Below are 21,385 nucleotides of genomic sequence, written 5' to 3' on the forward strand. Positions count from 1 at the left end.
CATCCTGTTCCAGGCTACATCAAATTCTATACGCCACGACACAACACGTGAATAAAGGATGTGTCAAGGGGTGGCCTCTCCTTCTACACTTCTTACTGTTACAACCTCACATTTACTAGAATGCCAGTGGGAAGTCCATCCCTTTGGCTTTAACAACTGAAAATTGTGTGCTATCCAATCACACTCCTCTTAACTGATGTGTGCATTAATCTTGCATCGAAAGTGGCGTACTGCTGACTGACAATGCAACCTCCGTTGCCGTCTGCTCCGCTCTTGCCTCTTCTCCCGAAGAGACCCGGCTCTCTGAGGAACCCACCCATGCTTGGAACCGAGCGAGTGGAGGCGGATCGGACGACTTGTGAGCCGTCCTTGAAGACCGTAATGGCCGCCATCGGGGCACTTCAATTGCATCTGGAGACCATTGTTCATAAAATGATCGCTGGTGACATCAAAACTGGGCGACCGCGTCTGGGCTCTGTTCTATTGCATGACTTTCAACTAACTGATTCTCCCACGATGCCCGTAGTAAAGGAGGATGGAGACCCCGTGCGCGATAAAGTTTTGACGCCATTGACCTGTTTGCAGAATACTTGCGGAACTGTTTCTCTGGGGGTATCGCTGCATTCACCATCGCAGCCGATTATTGTGGAGCTACCTGGTTTTTCACTCCTTGAGACTACGACTAGCAAAAACTGAAAGTCACTACCGTCCCTTCCCGCCATTGTGGTTCTTTTACATCTACGGAGGAAAGGATATCTGGACAGCATGTCGGTGAGGGAGATCTTACCAGTGGCGGATGCTTGCAGAGACTCAATGTGTTCGACTGGTCTCATATTAATCTTAATTGAACTTCCTACGAACTTTGACTCTCCTGGGGCGGTGATGGTGTTACCGGATAGAGTCCGCATGAAAGATCAGAGGGGTCAAGGATGAGACTGTTGGTCTGGGTCTGATTTCGGGGCTTTAGAGAACAAGGGATTCACTAACGTAATGCTTGCGGGAGGTTGGGTGGTGTTCAACGTCTCCCCTATCTGGCTCTGTCTATAATAGTTTTGAGTACTCTGTGGTCTTAGGACAGGGGTTGTTTGTTTCAGGCGGGGGGAAAGGTGACCAGGAGTTTGTATGACATTCTCCTCCTCCATTCTTCTTTTACTTTTTGTATTTTAGTTAGTCGGGGCGACAGGCACGCTGCTAGTTGGGGTTAGGCGAAAGCCACATGCAGGGGTGCAGGGTGGGGGGATGGGTCTATAGTTTTGTTAGTTTAGTTTAGTTTTCATGGTTTCTTTATCTCACGCTTTCCTTTCGCTCTCCTTTCATAACGTTGGGGTATTATCCTGATTTCGTATGTATTCCAGTATCTGGTAACCGTATTTCTTTTTCTATCCTGGCGTCAATGAGTGGGCGGGGTCTGTGTGCGGGCGAATGCGTTGGGTTATAGATTGCTTTGTCGTACATCCTGTTTTGTGCTTGCTAGCGCAGGCGTCTCGGTCGTTCCCTTTAAATTGGTCTGTGATTATTCTATTTTTGTACCTGCTCACTTTATCATAGTGTTTGAATGTATGGCACCAGATATGTCCGTTTCTTTTTACTTGCTTTTTAGGTCGGGGGGGTCAAACATAAAATGAAACCTTCGTCTTATCCTGTAACGTGTTGTGAGTTCAATACAATGTTTATCCTGATTCGCTGCCGGGCCTCAGGGTTGTCGGCTGAAGATCTGTGTCATTTGAGAATATAGTGGGTCTTATTCTTGTGTTGCGGCCGGCCCCTGCGGTTGTTGGTCCGTGCTTGTAATTTTATTGAACTGTACAATAAAGGTTTTTAAGAAAAATGTAATAAAAAAAAAATACAAACCCTGTATTGGGAACTTTAACTTTATTAGCGACAGCGCTAGGATTCAGCACAGGAAAAGGTTAAGATGGAATACGAAAATCATTGAGTCATATAATGTGTGGAAGGAAACACCCATCTATATGCACAGATATGATTCTATTTAGATCCTCAACTGAAACTAATTATATGTCTCAATGGGATTTATTTGAATAAACATCTCCTTGAAAAACTCGGCTCGATATTACGCAATTAAGAAAACAAGCAAAAGCTAAAGGCTACTTGTACTTGGTTTACAAGTTCCTTCTAGAAGATAGGACAGAACCAAACGGGAAAGCAAAAAATTAAACTGGCATTCAAGACATGAAATGCCAATACAGAAGGTAAGAGACCATACACAAAAACATAAAAAGCTATCTGGAGTGCCAAACGGGCACAAGAAAATAGAAGGAACAGAAGTGTTTAGGGCGTGTCCTAGTAAAGACCAGAGGAGGTTCTTGGCTATTGTAAATAGAAAAGAATTAGAACTGTTGTATGAAAAGCCTAAATATGTTGCCCGTAACATTTGGATTTCATATATAAGTGCCCCCTATGTCGGGAGTACGATCAGCTTTCCAGGAACTCTCCTCGCAAGTAACTGGTGCACTAGTGGAATAGCTCCTGTAGTCCCAAATTGGTCAGAGATATTCCGAGAAATTGGACAAACAGCGCACCGTGCCCAAAGGATTTGCATGAAGACCCTTTCAAACTTGATGTTGCTTGCTGGGCAGATCTTCATCCTCCCTTAATCTGTATTGTCTGCGTAGAACGGTTATTCCCAAATCCTGGCATCATTCAATTCTGCATCGGTTTAACAAAAAATAGAGATGCAGCTGATCCTGGGAGCTACAGGCACATAGATCTGCAGGATGAGGAGGCCATGTACTTTGCAAATGTTTTGCAGAAAGAGTTGCGGACGGGCCTTGCTATCCAGCCTTATTCCATTTAATCACTGTCTTCCAACCAGCTGGAGGCACATTTTTATTTTGCCTCTATTGATTATGGTTGAAAAAAGCATATACGGCAAATCGCTTTTATACGCATGCTTTGTCGACTTAATATCAGCCTTTGATCAAGCGGATAGAAGCCATCTGAACCAATAGGCCACGCTTCTAACGCTATTCTGTACTATTGAACTGCTGTACATAAATACCTGGGTTAAGGTCAAACTGGGCTCAAATGAGCAGATCTCGTCAAAAACTGATGAGAGTAGAGGCCTCAAGGAAGGTTTTATTTTGGCTCCTATACTTTTCAACCTGTATCTAGAAGATGTGAATTTCAAATGTGGTAGCGTGAATTCCCATCCTCCAAAGACCGGTAATGAGCACATAACGTCCCTGCAGTACACAACTGATATCATCCTTCTAAACAGTGCTGGAGTTGCCTTCAAAGCCTTGTAACAGCTCTGAAAATCTTCTATGATCAGAAGAACATGATGACCAATCTAGGCCAGACTAAAGCTGTAATCTCCGGTAGTAAACCTAGCAAACTGGCATCTGGTACATAGGAAATAACGTGGATGAAAGAGCTTCAAATTATAAATACTAGGTGTCTGGTTTGATGAAAGAGGTGGTTTCAAGTATCACCTTTCATCATTAAATCCAAAAGATAACTCCTTGTGTTGCCTTGTACCCCCTCGTCATATTGATCAGTAATCCCTACCGCGATTGTGCTTGCAGTTGTGGAAGCCGGGATGTTTCTACCACAAGCCTATGGCATAGACTTACAAGGCACATCTGTAAGCTTTCTAAATCTTTCCCAGTGTAAGACATACAGATCCTTGTTCAGAAGCCACGATCAACCTTTCAAGCACGATTCCAACCTCTCTTTTTCCCATCAAGTTCACACAGTTTCCATGGCCTGTTTAGCAAAAATTCGAATGATAAAGAAGTTTATTCATTTTTTGCCCAGTAATACCAGGAAGACAGTGGTACAGACGTTAATCACTTCACATCTTGATTACGCCAATGGCCTGTACACTGGTCTGTCTGTGGGACTCTGCCACCGCCTTCAGACTGTTCAGAATGCCGCGGTGCGACTGGTTCGCGGTATCCCTCTGCGTGAGCACATAACCCCTCACCGTCGCGACCTTCATTGGTTACCAGTCCATAAGAGGGCAGAATTTAAAGCTCTAGTCCTGGCTCATCGAGCCTTGCGAGGCAAGGGCTCTGCTTATCTCTCTACGTGCCTTATTCCTTACAACAACTCCAGGACCCTTCGCTCTTCTTTTAAAAACTTCCTTACGGTCCCCAGATTCAGGAAAACCCGCTCTGGTGGGAAATCCTTCCCAGTACTGACAGCGGCCCTCTGGAATAAATTACCCAATGCCATTCTGTTGATCAAGGATGAACAACCCTTCCGGAGAGCCTTAAAAACCCACCTGTTCTGCTGATTCTTTCCTTTTTTAACAATCCATCTTATGCAGCATGAAGTTACACAGAAGCGTCGGGACACCCCGTTGGGGTAGCTGTACGCTATATCAAGATACACTAAATAAATAAATAATTAGAATGGAGTAGGGTTTTGTGAATTAACTTTATTCAACAAATGCTGTTTTTCTAAAGATATGTTATAAACTGATTTCTCCCTGAAATATTACTCACAGGATCAAAGTTATTAGAGCAATAGCAAGAAAGGAAACTCCTGGTGTGCTTATGCAAATTCTGCTCTTTGGGAATGTACTAGCTCTGGAATTATCTTTACCTTTTACTGCATTGGAATCAGTAGCAAACAAAATCACACAACACATTTCCTTTATCGATAACAAAACAACTTTTAGTGGAAGATCACATGCATGGGTGGTTAATTCAAATAGACAAGCATACAGACAAAGAAACTGTGGTAACCCTTTTCATGAGCACTATAAACATACATTAATGAACTTGGGGATTCTGCCTTTCTCAGCAACACAGATTCCTTGTCAAGCTGGGCTCAGTTCAAAAGGGAATGCCGACTTTGTGACCTTAAATCGAAAACATTTTATGTACTTGCACAGCTATTACTATAGAACACAGGAAATGGATGTGGTATGTTTTTCATTCATTTAATGTTCGCAGAGGTCCAAACTGGGGTGGTATTCTGTGTGTAAAATAGCAATGGATTGAGATGATGTCTGAGTGATTACCAGTGGGTGAGACTATTTCAAGCATTCCATCCTTCTCTTTTTGTATACTTTATTATTTGCATGTTATTTGTTTAGGAAGAGTATCTGGCTGCCACTTAGTACGGGAAAAGTGTAGACATTTCAGGGGCGGTTCCTCCGCTAAGGCATCACCCCGCTTCTCTTTGAGCAGGAAAAATAAAATGATAACAACATAGTTATTTCATTTTCCGCGGGTTCGGGTTCGGTTAGGGCAGGGCAGGACTGGAGGCGCAGGGGAGGATTGGTTTGCCCACTCCAAGTGTGCATGAGTGTTTGGCCGCCCTCTTGGGCTGACCAAACAGTCATGCGCACTTCGCATGTTCCCCACCAGGCTGCATTACACAGCCCCCAGTCCCCATCTGAGTGCCGATCCTCGGCGCTCACATCAATCACAATGCTGCATTACAGCATTACGAATGGCTATGGGGAGCCTGGGTGCTTCCTGGTTCTGGACTCACTGAGAAGCAGAGAAGAGATGCGCCGGGCGGAAGAGGTACATTTTTTTTGTCCCCTTCCCCACGCCCCTCCACCCTCATTTTTTTCTACCCGCTACTGAAACATTTGTAGTATTAGTTAATTCGGTTTCTTATACTACAGGGTTAAGCTGATAAATCTCATGTCGCCACCAAAGACCTCTTTTTTTATCCTCTTCAGTTTATGCCTAGCTGGTTTTAATTGACTGAACAAATACATTGTACATCTATATCTATATATATGGAGATGCTCAGAGCGTAATATGCTAGTTAGTAACATTGTTGAGTATGGGGAGGGGCCCATGACTCACAAAAGGCAAGGCATTTGGTGATTCATTGTGCCCCCTCCCCTCCCTTAACCATGGTAACAAATAGATTATCCTCTGCACACCTGCATATGTGGTTTTAATGTGTAATTGTTTTAACAAAAGGTATTGAACCAAATTAAGGATGTCCATCACGAGTCATGACCCCTCTCCATATATAAAAACAATACCCTTGCAGGCATAGAGTGACGCATAAATTATGCAAAACAGAAGGCGAGAACTCTGGGTAGTTCCCAAGTTTAGGTGGAAGGCAGCTCCTGTATAGAGCACCCTCAACACCAGCGACACTCTAAATTTGCTCGCCTCAAATGTCTGCTTTTCTATCAATGTTTTTAAGCATACGATTAAGCGCAGTGCTATCCACGCCGAGATAGAAATAGACAAAGTCTTTTGCCATTTGTACAGCAAAGTCTTTAAGCATAGGATTAGCAAAGTGCTATCCACGCCAAGCTGTAAAATTAAAAAAGCCATTTATCACTCTAGGCACAGTATTACAGCTTTGGATTGGTAAAATACCATCCAAGCCAACCTGAAATGAACAAAAGCAACCATTGACACGTGTTTCGCTGTCATTACAGCTCTTCAGAGAGGTTTAGCTTTGTCCAGACACAATGGAGTACCCAGTATAAGTCAAAACAATACCCTTGCAGGCATAGAGTGACGCATAAATTATGCAAAAAAGAAGGGGAGAACTCTGGGAAAACTTTGCCATACAAATGGCAAAAGACTTTGTCCTTTTCTATATCGGCTTGGATAGCGCTGCGCTAATCCTCTGCTTAAAAACTTTGATAGAAAAGCAGACATTTGAGGTGAGCAAATTTAGAGTGTCGCTGGTGTTGAGGGTGCTCTATACAGGAGCTGCGTTCCACCTCAACTTGGGAACTACACAGAGTTCTCGCCTTCTTTTTTGCATATATATATTTACACACACGCATATACACACACATATACACCCTCCACCCCCTATAACTAAATCCTTGCGGATCTTAGACTTAGAATTATGCTTTCCTGGCCCGTAGCAAAGAAAATTCTCTTCAGGTGAAGTAGATCACTGAGTTGTATTTCTAACTGCTAAATCCAGACGCACAGACTTCCAGCTTCTTCGAGAAAGAGGAAAAGGGAGTCATATGTAAAGGATAACAACTTCTATGAAAATCCTACAAGGAGAGACACCTGCAGATACAGAGTACATGGATCACTGGTGATAAAAAAGATTCTGTAATCCTCTGCTCTCCTACTTACCGGCTGGTCGAGTCATCCTCCTCGGAGTCGAAGAAGCTGGTGGTGTCGAGCTCGCTGCTCATTATGGTGGATGAGCTCTCGTACCCGCCCATGTCTCGCCGCTTATCCACTTTACTGGTGCCATTGACCCTGGGGACTGAAAGAGAGTTGCTGTCAGATGGTCATTTCTTCAAACTTAAAGCGACCAATACTGGATCTCCATTTTTACACCTTACTTAAATGGTGCCATAAGAGCACAATTTACAAAGACATTTAATAAAAGGATTTACATTTTTTTAAATTCCCTTATTGGGTTAAAGATAAATTGAGAATTCAATTTGACGCAGAGTCCTAATTTCCAGAGAGAGGTGTTCCGTACACTAGGAGCAGCAATGAAGAACACCCAACCTCCAAAAGTATTATTGTAATCTTTGACCACAGCATATGGAACACAGTGCTGTACAGCGCCCCTCGTCGCACGCCAACGTCCCGGATCCTGTTTATGGTTTCATAGGCATCAGCCTAGTCAATCTCTAGGTTTCACGGTCAGGTTGATGGCTGTCCGAGATGTTTACAACACAAACATATGGTTCACTCATTCAACTCAAGGTCTCCACACAGAGATTCTCTGCTCCTTGAATGAGACCTAGAAAGAAAGGCTTCTGTCCACAAACTGGAACAGCCTCTCAAGGATTAACTATTGATATGACTGATACTGAATAATGCTAGCATTGGGCCAGGCAATAATGATATCAAATGATTAGGCTAGAAATGATGGGATAGCACTATGCTGATAGAGAAGAGGTGTATTGGAATACTGCTATAGCGAATGATGCTACAAGAGTATGCTCTTGTGCAATAATATTACTGTAAAAGGTAATAATGCCAGCTTAGGTTGTGTCAGCGAACAGTGGTGGCGGAATACTGGACACAAATGATGTTATCGAATACTGGGCCTGGCAGCAATGCTGTCCAAACACGGTCATAGTGAATAATAGAAACACAATAGGATGCTAGTGAATCACTGAATCTCAATATGATGATAGGGACTATCGGTGACTGGATATTAAGAAGACACAGAATCAAAGTACCAGATAAACGTGATGGGGAATCACGCGCCTCGAATATTAAGAAAGACAGTTATGGCATTAAAACAGTGTGGTATGGACAAATATTATCAGACTATTGTACCAGAAACAAACTTTAAATGGTGTGATAAAAAAACAGTAGTGCAAAGGCATTGTAATATGCAGTGACCCTACTACAGTCCTGTGATATGGAAGATTGCTGACTGGATGCTTGCTAATAAACAAACTAAATGGCGGGAAAACTGAACTCCTCCTTTTTGGGAAAAATAAACACCTTTGGGGCCCCCATCATTGGCCACCTCAAATGGGCGATCCTCCCCTCCCTTCACAGTCGGCACGCAACCTGGGCTTCATCATAGACGACTTATTGTCGATGAAGCAACAAGTTATTAAAGTCGCTTCTACCTGTTTCGCTATTCTCAAATGGCTGAGGAAACTTCTTGGATGCTCCCTCTCCCCACGCAAAAGACTGTCATCCAGGCCCTAGTAGTGTCCAGACTGGACTACGGCAATGTGCTCTATCTTAGTGCTTGCAAGGAAGTGCTCCACAAGTTGCAAGTAGTCCAGAACTCTGCAGCTAGACTACTTTGCCAACTTCCCAGAATGGCCTCTACCGCGGCCTCCCTCCGGGAATTACACTGGCTAAGAATTGACAACCGAGCCAAATTCAAAGCACTCTGCTTTATGCACAGAATCAATTCTGGCTTAGCCCTCAAATATCTTTGCTCCTTAGTGCACCATCACCTCCCTCCACGTCTACTACACTTGTCTAATCAATTTAAATTAAGCCCAGAATTTAATTGCCCAGAATTAAACGAGCTAGAATGGGAGGCCGGTCCTTTGCGTCTCTGGCTCCCTCCCTCTGGAACTCCCTACCTATTAATTTACGTTTAGAAAATCACGAACTCTTCTTTTGCAAGGGCGAAAAAACATGGCTGTTTAACCAATAGTATCCTTTACCCTCCACTTGTATCTCTTATCTCACGCGTTCACAGGCACCGGGTAACCTTCGGGTAGCTGCGCGCCATACAAATTTAAAATAGCATAACATAACATTGTGAATGTAAATACTGCCATCAGGCCACTGTGTCAGGATTAATGTGAGGTTCAGAGGACATCAGAGAATGAAGCCACAAGGATACTGAGAATAAGGATAATACCCTTTCACGATCTTCTGATGTCATCACGCCCCATCATAATATTCTGCCAAAAGGCCATATACCACAAAAATGTGTGGCACTATTCACTGGCACACTAATCTGATTCTATCATTAGCAGGCACACTATCTCAGTATTATCTTACTTAGATAGGGAATAATAATACCGGAACAGAGTGATAGGGAATATTGTGATGGGGTACAATGGTACATTGGGTAATAAATACATCACAAACTATGACTTGAAAGGAAAGCTATCACACTTGGAGAAAATAATGTTATCAGAATATTGACTGAGTCGCCCGTGCTATACCCTTGACAGTACTTCATCACATTAACCCCTTCCCCGCGGCGCAAATTCCGCTGCGGTGCGAGGAGGGGGCGGGGTTGGGCGTGGCGCTGCAGTACTCATGACGGCTCCCAGCAGTCATAAATCACGGTGGGCGTGTGATCATGACCACATGTTGCCGGTTGAGCACTCCTAGAGCAAAGCTTCTTTATGACCATTTTTCAATGGATGACTTACATACTTCTACTTCTACTTCTACTGCACATTCAGGGAGCTGTTATTTCCCTTTTTCTTTCAGCCCTCCATGAGAGTGCAGGCGATTTCTAACTCCTTCCCTTTAGTACTGATTCCGGACTCAAATCCCCCATTCTGCTCCATGTGTGAGCTTCATGCTGTGCTCTCAAACCCCACTCCTACCGCTTTTCCCACTCCTCTCTGGCATTTTAATCTTTTTTTTTTATTTATTTGTCCCCGGCCCAGTCTCAAGAGCCTCTGCGGCCAGGCTAAACTGTCTTTTTAGTGCTTCTCCATAGACTCCCCACCCCTTCTGAGGTTGTCTTTCAAAAAAATAAATAATTTAAAATTCTTAAAAAAAATTTGTACTACTGGGCAGCAGGCATTTGCTCCCTGGCTGCTCCTTGTTTTCAAATTAACTTTTGTAGACGCTTACATTTGTATTTTCTGCTCCGAGATTGTCTTCTGTCATTTTGTGAAAACAAAATTGTCAGTAATGTCATCATTTACACACGAGCATGTGTGGTGATGCATACGCCCACACATGTCACCTTGATGACCCCCATAGTGTCGTGACGCATACGGTTGCATGCGTTATAGTGTCCATTGTATGGACGCTTTAGAATAGCTTTCTCCTCTCAGGCTGCTCTTTCCTCATCTCTCAATGGTTTTTAATCTACGGTTGGTTAAGGTCTTAGAGAGAAAACACTTTTTCGACATTGGTTATGACTGAGTTACAGTAAGAAGTGGTGGTGAGACCAAATACAGAGGCTGTCCTGATCATGTTGGGGCCCAAGAATGGGGAACCTTGTTTCCCTAGCAAAAGTTGATCAAACCATATCGACTAGCTTGCAAGCATTCCAAACAAATCTTGGTTGTAGGCTCACGGCTAGAGCGGTCGACGTTGAAGCTGGGGAACTGGGCTCGAGTCTCGGCAACGACGCTCAACATGCTGTGATTCTGGGAAATCACTTAATCTCCCTGCACCTAACAAAAATGAATGTGTCCTCATGTAACGAAACTGGTGCAATGTAAAGCGCTCCGATACTCGGGTCTAATTCGCGCTATATAAAACTGCAAAAAATAAATAAATCTCAGGGTCTTGAATGGCTAAATTGCTTTTAGTCACCACTGCGATTCGGTCTTCTCAAGACTTCTTCCCACTCTTTCTCCCAAACACCTTCCTTTGGAAATATTCTAGAATTGGTGCTTTAAAAGTGTCAATGTAATCACTGGTGTCCATTATAAGCCCAAAGGGTTCATTTTTCAAAACTGAGCTGATAATAGGAGGCTTATAGTGATGCTCTTCTTATATACTGAATACAACGAGTCTTTTCCTTGGTATCACATATCATCATGACATTCTTTGACTCTGACGCAGATTATAGTGTCTTTCTCCTCCCCCGTTGACAATTCCAGGAGGGTAAATGTCGTCCTCGTCTGCCCCCGTGGAATTTCACCATACCTTACGTACACTAGATATGTTCTGCTCCACCACCAGCCATAAAGGAAATTTGGGGTGCTGTGTAGTCAGGTTCTCTCCCTCTAATCAACATGTGGCAGCCAAGGCAGTCTTTTAACACCTGATGTAGAGGACCTTTCGTCTAGTTGTCCCTCAAACGGTGAGCCTGGCAGTGCATGTGCTTTACCGCCCGATGATGCAGAATGCCACACAGCACCTGGCTGTGAACTTCCACCAACAGGACTGTGTATTCTCCGCTTTTAAGATGCTTCAATGAATCCTAGTCATCGGACAATTTTTATTTCTAATCCTCACCATGGCACTTCAAGCATTTAATCAGAAGTAGAACAACTATTTCTCACCGAAACACTTCCTTGTTGTACCTTGGCCCGAATTCTCTGACCTGTCAAAGTATTTCTTTTGCAGATACCAAACGTTTTTGTGGAGTTCGTTTGAGCTTCCTCAACCACAATGTTGATTTTTCCTATAAATGTTTGTGTGATTATGGTTTGGTCCATTTTTTTGTGTGTGTTGAAATACCCAAGGACACAGGTCTCTCTACCAGCTGATTGTGCAAACACGTGGCTCAAATACTCGGCAACGCCTAGTCACTACCCCCGGTAAGAAGTAGTGACTGTGCGGTGTTCACAAGCTACAAACATACATACACAAGATTGGCAGCCTTTGCAACGAGTTTTTATTGATCCAACTTCTGGTAACCGGAAGAATGCAACGCTTCTTTCAACTATAAATGACTATGTGCCTATGCTCCCCTAAAATGGCTCCATATCTGTTCAACATCTTTTCCTGGGTGCCGCTGATAAAATATGCATCAAATTATTATTATTATTATTTAGCGATTTATAGAGCGCCTGGTGACCCGGAGGCATCCCCGCGCTGTAACATTTGTAACAAATACTTGAGCAAGGTGGTTCCAGTCCTTCTTAAATAAAATAAGGCGCACCTAAGGATAGCTGCAAATTGGCTCCAGCTGAACAGCTGTAAAACGGAGGTCATCGATTTCATTGCTCAGCGAGGTAAGGTACCCAACAATTGACCTTACACCATCTACAATGCTTGGCATAGACCTGCACCCTTCAGAGAAAATAAAAAATGTGGGAGTGTGTTTGACACTGATGTCGACATCTCTGCAGGTAAATTCCAGTGTTAAGATTGTTTCCCATTAGTTCAGAACACTGAAATCTATTCTCCCTCTCCATAGGGGAACAACCAGACCGTGGTGATGCATACATTAACTTCTGCTCGATTACCGTAATATTCTTTACTGTTCTCTTGCCAAGGCTTTTTTCTGAGGAATACAAAAGGCACAGAGCGCAGCTGCCATGGCTGTAACTGGGCTTGGTAGGAGGAACCCTATTTCCGATGCTTGTAGGCCTCTACATTGGCTAACGGTTACAGACTGTACATAGCTGCCTAAACAAACTAGTCCAGAGTTATAAGTCCACATAAAAAGCTCGTATATGCATAAGAAACTAATTGACCGAATTCAAATCTATATTTAGCATATTCGCCTCAAATTATACTTAGAAGTGATGACATGTGGAAAGCCTCCTTTCTATGAGTTAATATCGTTATTATGTAACCCCCCACTCCCAGTGGGAAGGCGCTTCTTTATCTTTCCACCCTTTTTGGTGTTGTTAATTGAGCTATGATGACCTCAGGAGAAAACACTTGAGACTTTTTGAGAAAAAGCTCCAGGAGACCCAGTCAGAAGCTGCAACCTACATAAATCTACCTGCGTCTTTTTCCCCACAGCGCTTCGTTTCACAATCTGTGTAGTGCTTTCCGACCATATCTCTGCTCTAAATGTCTGCATAAATAAATAATTTAATTAGACTATTGAAAAGTAAGAGAACATTTGCCTATACTGATCCTAGAACATGCAAGTCCTCCAGTACTCATCTTCTAAAGAGACGGAACTCAACTCAATGTCCTAAGACTGGATTTTCCATCGATGACCGCGACGCATGTGGCTGACGGCACGGAACGAGACTAGGCCCAAAGGCGCCAGTTTCTCCTTACGCAGGTCTAATTGGGAGCTCGGCAGGTCTTTGAGAATGACGTGGCTTGTGCGAGCTATAAAGTTAATATTTCCATGACTCTCCTGATGCGTGAACACCACTTCTAATCATCAGTACTTGAGGCCACTTCCAAATCAATGCCCAGCCTTGCTATGACCCAGTCTCTACAAGTCCTGGCTAGATAGGATGTCACATAGCAGTCTAAAGGATGTGAAGTCTTCCTGCCTTCCTCTTGCCAAGCCTTGAGGCGCAAAGAGACTTCATCATGTACATCTTGTAAACTTCCTCTCAAAGTATGTACAGCGCTCCGATACCCTTGGGTCCTGCCAGCGGTATCTAAAACTCAATTAAACAAACAAAATAAAGCTCTGCTGAGGTTCACGCTCATCAAACATGAATCAGCTGCTCAATTATTTTGTTTTTGATCTAGCTTAGATTGGCTCTGTAAGATCCCTCGAAAGTTTTGACAGAACTCATGCACTTCATTTATAGGCAGCAAAACACCCTCTCAACGAGTCCACAACTGAGAATAAAGTGTGCCCTGCACAGCACTGCCTTAGAATGTGGGCCTCGACAACACCCAACCAACCAAATACCAAACTGTCAAAACTGACATTTTCTGAAGAACTTCTTCAACTTTGCGCTGGATCTCAGCAAATGTCAGCTTTGATAATCTGCTGAAGGTGCAACGCGCACCTGTGAGGCGACGTGTCGAGGCAAGAATGCTGATGGCGAGAAACTCAGTTTCCCTCTAGTTATTCCCCGCATTTCAAGGTAAAGATTGAAAAGTTATAACTCTACTGGATCAGTTTTTCGAAGGTGACGAACTTCACGAAGGCTGTCATTTTCTTAAACCTTTCCTTGCTGGTCAAATTTATTGAAACAATTAGGCTATGCTGGCAAAATGTCTACCAAATTTGTATTCATTTTTTTGCCTTGCAGAAACGACTTTTCACTGGAGTTTTCAGCTACTCATATTTAAACTTTGTTAACTTAAGGAAAATGGCTAAGTACATAAAAAACGCCTTATGACACTGGAAATTTTTCACATCTTGAATGTGAAGCATGGTAAAATACAGGTTTCCGGCCATGGATTACACTGCATGTGGTCCAGTTGTATTGTATTGTTATTGCATTTAAATAGCGCTTGCTACCCCTGACGAGGCATCAAAGCACTTTTTCGGTGAGTAGCACACTACTCCGGAATCCATAAAGCATTAGTGGTGAATTAGTAGAGTGAAAATATGGCAGTAATTTGAGTGGTGGATATGTTAGTCAGTTATTTCCATTGAGAAGGATAGTGGAGGGATGGACGAGGGAAAAAGGTTTGCATTTATATAGCGCTTGCTATGCTTGATGGGGTGTTGAAGCGCTTTTTCGTCGAGTAGCACGCTACTTCGGAAGCCAGAAAGGATTAGTGGTGAATAGGAGTTTCAGAAGCTAGGGTTCTTGTATCACGAGGAGCCCAGTAGTTACCAAAACAAAGGACATCCACACAAATCCCAGCCAAATGAAACTTGTTATTGTAGCATCTATAATCAACAGCTCTCTGTATTTTTTTTAATTCAAGCAGGACAATCATCAGAACTGAGGGCGACCTAGTTTAGCAGGAAGCCAGGTGGTTGTAAACCACTGTTGGCCACCCAATCTTGCACAAGGAACATGCACAAGGAACTGCCATCTCCTGGCCTTCTCTCTTTCATCAAGTCCTTATACCTCTAGCCGGCCATTTAGCAAACTAACCTTCCTATCACAGATGACACAGATATATGCTAAAATCTGTATCAACCAGTAAGTACCTTGGGTACCCTGAACAGCTAAGAATCCCTTCGCATATAGCCATGCGTTGCCAATCTTCTCCTGTCATGAAAGAAGATCTTCGTTTATTATAAGTTTTTATGGTCTCTACACTGGCATATATCTAGTACTACAGAGAGACTCCGCTTTTTATTGTCTTCAGGCCTGTGTATGGATATATTAAATGATGTAGCATGACTCAGTTCGATCATGGGGTAAGGCTATTTGTAATTTGCACGCTGACCATGCCTTGCTCTAGTTTATGTTTGGTTGAGCTTCTCCTTCTCTTGTGTAGCACTGTCTGAGGATTACACACTCAGAACAAAGTATTCCATATGGAAGTGACCCCGATATAATGTGGATACAATCTTGTAAAGGACATTGGGTGATGCACATTTACGTGTTGTCGCAGGATGCTTTCATTTGTGCCGAGAATAAACAGATAAAAACAATCTAATCACAGATGGACAGTAACAAATTCAAATTTGCAGGCACTAAACTTCAGATGTAACTGCATGTCAACCATAGGCGATTATGCCCCTTCTCTTAAACAAGGCAGCATTACAATCGGTTCTCTTCTATGGGCCTGAGAGTCTTGGAACGAATATTCAGTATTCTTTAATTCCCAAGCGCCACATGTCTCAAAACTGTGGCAACATCCAGATTAAACCAAGGTGAAACAAGGAAGACCAAGTAGGACCCTACTATTACCAAAACATTTTAATACTGGTTCCTTCTGATTTGTATCTCTCTAAAACACCTTCAAGATATCCCAGAGCTGGTACAGCTCACCAGAGCACTCACAAATGTAATTACAGTGCCATTCGCAAGTATGTCTTCACCAAGTGAGCCATCTTTAGACTGTGACAGAAGGTGACCACCAGATGAGAAGTATGGTAAAAAAAACAGATAAACAAAACCAAATTCACAACTATACCCTAGCCGATCTAATCCCAAAGAGTCGCCTATAAAACACCAATAACAAGATGCCGCCCATCTACCCTGCTTCTATTTGACAAAACCTGCCACAACGTTCAGCCCATAAACCTTCTGCTAATCTGGATGATAGACTTTTGCCTCAGGAGGTAGAGCCTTCTCTCAAACACCACCCACACTATAGAATCCAGAGTCTTCATTTTGTCAACTCTCTTAAACCACCCTGCACCAGGATAAAAAACCAAGACCTGAAATTTTTCTTATCCGGCTTCCCTATACCTAGTCGTGAAGGACTTGAAGTCCCCGCGATTAGTGCTCAATATGAATATTTAATTTCATTACACCACCTTTTCTTTTCACTGCCTGCCTGGTTGATGAGTGCTGTTATCCCAATACCGGTCCCAGGATGCTTGTTTACGGTTCAGGGAAGACCTGGCTTGGCAGTTCGGTCTGGACTGTTCCCATGAGGCACAGGGTCAAGACTGATTTGCATATAGCCATGTCTGAACTGGGGTGGCAGAGTGGGCTAAAGAACGGTGATGGATTCAACCCAGATCTGTGACTGTGGGTGAGTGTCTGAAACGTTTCAGTGCTACGTCCATCATCTCCTTGTGTTTGATTTGTTCGCCCTAAGTTGGCAGGGTATGCCCAGACATGGGTCCCTTTGCTCACTTTGCCACTGGATTCAAGCTAGCCTGGCTGATGAGCACTGTTAGCCCGAAACCAGTCCCAGGATGCTTGTTTCCAATTCAGAGAAGACCTGGCTTGGCAGTTCGGTCTGGACTGTTCCCATGAGGCACAGGGTCAATACTGATTTGCATATTGCAGGGTCTGAACTGGGTGGCAAAGTGAGCTAAAGAACGATGATGGATTCAACCCAGATCTGTGACTGGGGGTGAGTGTCTGAAACGTTTCAGTGCTACGTCCATCATCTCCTTGTGTTTGATTTGTTCGCCCTAAGTTGGCAGGGTATGCCCAGACATGGGTCCCTTGCTCACTTTGCCACTGGATTCAAGCAAGCTTGGCTGATGAGCACTGTTAGCCCGAAACCAGTCCCAGGATGCTTGTTTCCAATTCAGAGAAGACCTGGCTTGGCAGATCGGGCTGGACTGTTCCCATGAGGCACAGGGCCAAGAATGATTTGCATATAGCTGTTTTTGAACTGGGGTGCCAAAGTGAGCTAAAGAACGATGATGGATTCAACCCAGATCTGGGACTGGGGGGGGAGTGTCTGAAAAGTTTGAGCACTCCGTCCATCATCTCCTTGTATTTGCTCTTCATGTCATGCCATCGGCTCCCCAGGTGAAAGCCTGCCAGTACAGTACCTAGTGGGATGGAGGAAGGCGCTGCACTTGCATACAAGGTTTACAGCCTTCACTTTTTTATATTCTAAACTATGTTCACATTTTGTTTTCCCAACACATGCATTTGTTTAAACAGCAGTTTCGTTTTTGAGGTATTCGCTTTTTTTAAATAAAATATGTTTTTATTTCCTTCCATTTGAGATGATATCACATCTCCTCTCATTTGGCACACACAGTTTTCTCTTTCTGCTAATAACATGTCGGTGTCCGTAGAGTACCTACACTGAAACTGGGGCCACGTCTAGGGGTTGTAAATAACGTTATAATTTAATAGTACTCAATGTATCAACCTCTAAAGGGTGAAAGGCCGAGCTGGATCTGTGGGGGTATGAACATTCTAGAACGGTAGGTCAAACCGGATGCTGGCGGTAAATGTTTAAACTATGTAAATACAAAGTTTTCTGTGTGTGGTCTGTGATGCTCTGAGATCCCTTAAACTTCGGATTTGGGGCTCCTCAGGTGTGGTGTGCCAAAATACAGAGACACTCCACTGGTCTACCCCTGTAGTCTTTATGACAAGGCGCAGCTCAAACTCACACATTTAACCTCTTCGCCGCTAATGACAAGGGTAACTCGTCATGGAGTTTCCATTGATTTCAATGGAAATTACATTGAGGCACCAGAAGCACCATAGCATCCAAGTGGTTAAAGGAAAATGCTTGCCAAGGCCTATTTTACTTTCCACAGCACTCAGAACTGAAACATGCCCCAGCCATTGGATCCTCTGCAGTCGCCCAATGAGTAGATTCATTGGCCTCCCGGTGAAGAGATTTCGTTTTCAGTCATGCTAGTTCCACCCTTTCCCTCAAACACCAGCTGAGTGAATGCAGCTGCCAGCCCCTCTCCCAGTGCCAACAAAGCCTTTGTGTGCCAATGCCTGGGCGTTTGAGCAGTCATGTGACTTGAAGGAGCTAAAACAAAAACAACCCTAAAGCCTACTATTTAGTCATACTCTAGTAAACATATTTATTTTTATTTATGGAGTTTCATATAGCGCTGACCTAACCCGGGGGTATTGGAGCGCTTTACAACATAGTTTCATAATAGTTACATAGTAAAGCAGTCTTAAAAACAAAGTTCGACAGACCAAGAGTGCTGAGGCTTCTCAAGGTATAGAACATTTAATTGTTGCTGTGCTTGTGCATAAGAACTGGAAGGCGTGGGGAGCAACACAGAGCATGGTGGGCCAGCATTGCTGAGGGAGAAGCATTGTGCAAGGAAGACAGCAAGAAAATACATGCAGTCTCATGGAGTGCTTCATATAAAAGAAAAAAGTAGTTCCCTTAATTTTAGTAGTGGAAAGATACAAGTTAGCCAATCAAAAGGATGGTAAAAAGACAATTCTACAAGGTAGGGGTGGGTTCAAGAATAGGAAGGGCAGCCATTGAATAAGAAGCAAGCAAATGAAAGTGACAAGAAAGCCAATGAGTGATACGCAATGTGTGGGCTCTACGCTCACTACGCCTATGATATGGCCCGCAAGAGACTTTCGTCCACAGTCGTATGAGATCTAAAAAGAATCAACAAACACCATTTGACATGAAACAACAATACGGATGTAAGTGCAGTTATGGGCCATCGCCCCATCTTTAGGAAAGGCGGGAGAGGGGGAGCTGGTTGCCCCCCACCCAATGACTTTCATCCTTCTGCTAGTGAACCTGCTGCATTTGGTAAGCTGAATGAGCTGTAATGGAGTATGGGGGAAGGGAGGGAGGATGATACTTGGATGAGTTTGGGAAAGAATTATATTTTGTGTTTGTATGTCCCGTCCTTATTCTGGGTCCTAAACGTGATCGATCACCAACAGGAACCGAGTGCTGTGCAGAAGGGACAGTATTTGTGGACCAGGCTGAAATCACACAGGGGAGCAGTGGCGGTTACTGCATGGGGGCGTTTGGGCGCCGCCCCCCCTGCTTTCTCGCCGTGCGAGAAGAAGGCAGAAACAAATGGTAGTTATTTATTTATAACTACCATTTGTTTCTGCCTGCCCTTCTCGCACGGCGAGAAAGCAGTCAGCAGAACAGAACTTCCTTGTTCCTCGAGCCTCAGGGCAGGGGGGAGTGGCTTGGGGGAGTGGCTTGCCCAATGTTGTTAATACGGACTGTTTGGACAGCCTGAGAGGCTGTCCAAACAGACAGTATTAGCAACAGTGGGCAAGCCGCTCCCCCAAGCCTCCTCCCACTCTCCGTTCTGCAGCATGCAGACTAGGAGAAATGACGTGTTTAGGGCAGCCGGCCGAACCAATCAGCGCCGGCTGCCATGGAGGGGAGGGAGGCTGCCTGCAGCCTTCAGTGACGACTCTGACGAGTCATTCAAAATACAGGATGGCGGGAGTCTGCAGTCTCGGGACAGGACTCGAGTCGGGAGTCAGCGCGGGAACGGAAGCCAAGGTAAGTTTTTTATATTTTATAATTCTCTAACATCATGTTAGTAACATGGGGCTGTGCTGGCGGCGCATGGTCATCGCTTCTTAGGCGTTAGGCAGCGGCTCGCCTCGCCTCGCCGGCTCTTCTGCTTTGAAATTTCAATTATAATCCCTTATAGATAAGGAGGAAAGCGGTGCTATCGGAGTTGTCTTTGAAGTGTGCTTTTTGGGTTTTACATGAGGTTTTTATCAAGGGCGGGCGGCGGGTGAGACGCTGCAGGGGCAGTTTTCCGCACTGGCACTTGTTTGGACAGCTTTCACATTAGTTTCTCGAGTGAATGACATTGAATATGAGCAACACTTGCCACTTACTTGCATAAGATGCACGATGCAATGATGCAAAGGAGCAGGAAATAGATGAACTTGCAGAAGCATGCGACCGATGGGAGCACGATGCTCTGACAGGAAAATGGACCAGTGACTGGTGGGTCCGGGTCTGCAGAGGTAGCACAGGTGCTAGGTGTAGCCGGAGTTGGTGGAGCTGACCCTGCAGACCGGCAGCACAAAGCCCTGCTGGAGTCGTCATGAGTTACCGCTTCAGGTGGCTGGTGGCCTCAGGTGCCAGGGCTACAAGGCTGCCCCTGGCGTCTCCTCTCCTGAGCGGTCGTGGCGAGCTGGCTCTTTCGGTGGGGACACGACAGGTCAGCGTGGCTACTGTAAGATGTTGTTGAAAAGTGGGTGTCTCGTGTGCGGGCAGGGGTAGGAGTGTGATGTTTCGGGGCAGAATGCCTCGCACCCCTGGCAGGGCGTTAATGTGAGGCTGGGGGTGCTCTTTGAAGGGCAACGGGCACAGTTGCCCACTTTTTCTGTTTGCTTATGTGTGCATTTTTATGTGTTTTGATTATGCCTTTGCGTGACATTTCAGTGCTGTGTTGTCACACAGAAGTGGAGCAAAATGGTTATGCCCATGGAATGAGATAAATTACAGGATTACATCGGAGAAGCTCAGAGGTTACCGGACGATGCCTGTTATAGGATATCTTATGCAACAGTTGAATGACGTGCATAAAAAAAGGTATTGGAACTATCCTGAGGGGAGTGGAGTGAGCAAACTTGGGGCCGAGACGACAAGAAGTATGGGGTGAGACCTGTTAGTGTAAAATAAAACAAGTTTGAATGCACTTAATTCCACGTGGTCCACATTTGTTCCGTGGTGAAAAACTGCCCGGAGTATCGAATCTATCTTGGGCACAGGGGTCAACATTAGGAACCCAGGGAAATCTTTGTGTTCACATCAGAGTTGTCGCTTTATGAGTTCTTTCTGACCCCTCATGAGCTGTCTGGGGTATCAGAACACACCTGGGGTACAGACATGCTCAGGGGCAGGGGTCTCCAAGGATGCTGCCCAGGTGCTGTTAGGATCTTTGAAGGGCAGAGCAGGAGCTACCTGAGGCTTAAGCTCCATGTGCCTCCTATGACTATCAGCTTTGCTCCCTACGTTCACTCGCCATAGGGCACACATCCCAAACTGTTACGCCCCACCTCTTTCAAATGTCACCAGCCGCCACTGCAGGGGAGCTCAGTCATTTGACACAAAGTTGCTTCATTTTGGAGGCACAATAA

At 44.4% G+C, this 21,385-nt stretch overlaps 1 protein-coding gene across 4 annotated transcripts in view; it reads right to left on the reverse strand.

The window, feature by feature from the left end:
• The window catches only part of DVL3 (dishevelled segment polarity protein 3), a 393,303-nt gene that overhangs the window by 39,401 nt on the left and 332,517 nt on the right, over positions 1–21,385 (reverse strand). For 3 of the 4 annotated variants that reach the window (XM_086944462.1, XM_086944463.1, XM_086944464.1), the window contains one exon: positions 7,050–7,185. In XM_086944462.1, the coding sequence (XP_086800588.1) occupies positions 7,050–7,185 (136 nt within the window). The remainder of the gene's footprint in view (positions 1–7,049; positions 7,186–21,385) is intronic. The other variant, XM_086944465.1, reaches the window with a different exon arrangement.

This window comes from Lissotriton vulgaris, chromosome 11, assembly GCF_964263255.1.
Source record: "Lissotriton vulgaris chromosome 11, aLisVul1.2, whole genome shotgun sequence".
Classification (NCBI taxonomy): domain Eukaryota; kingdom Metazoa; phylum Chordata; class Amphibia; order Caudata; family Salamandridae; genus Lissotriton; species Lissotriton vulgaris.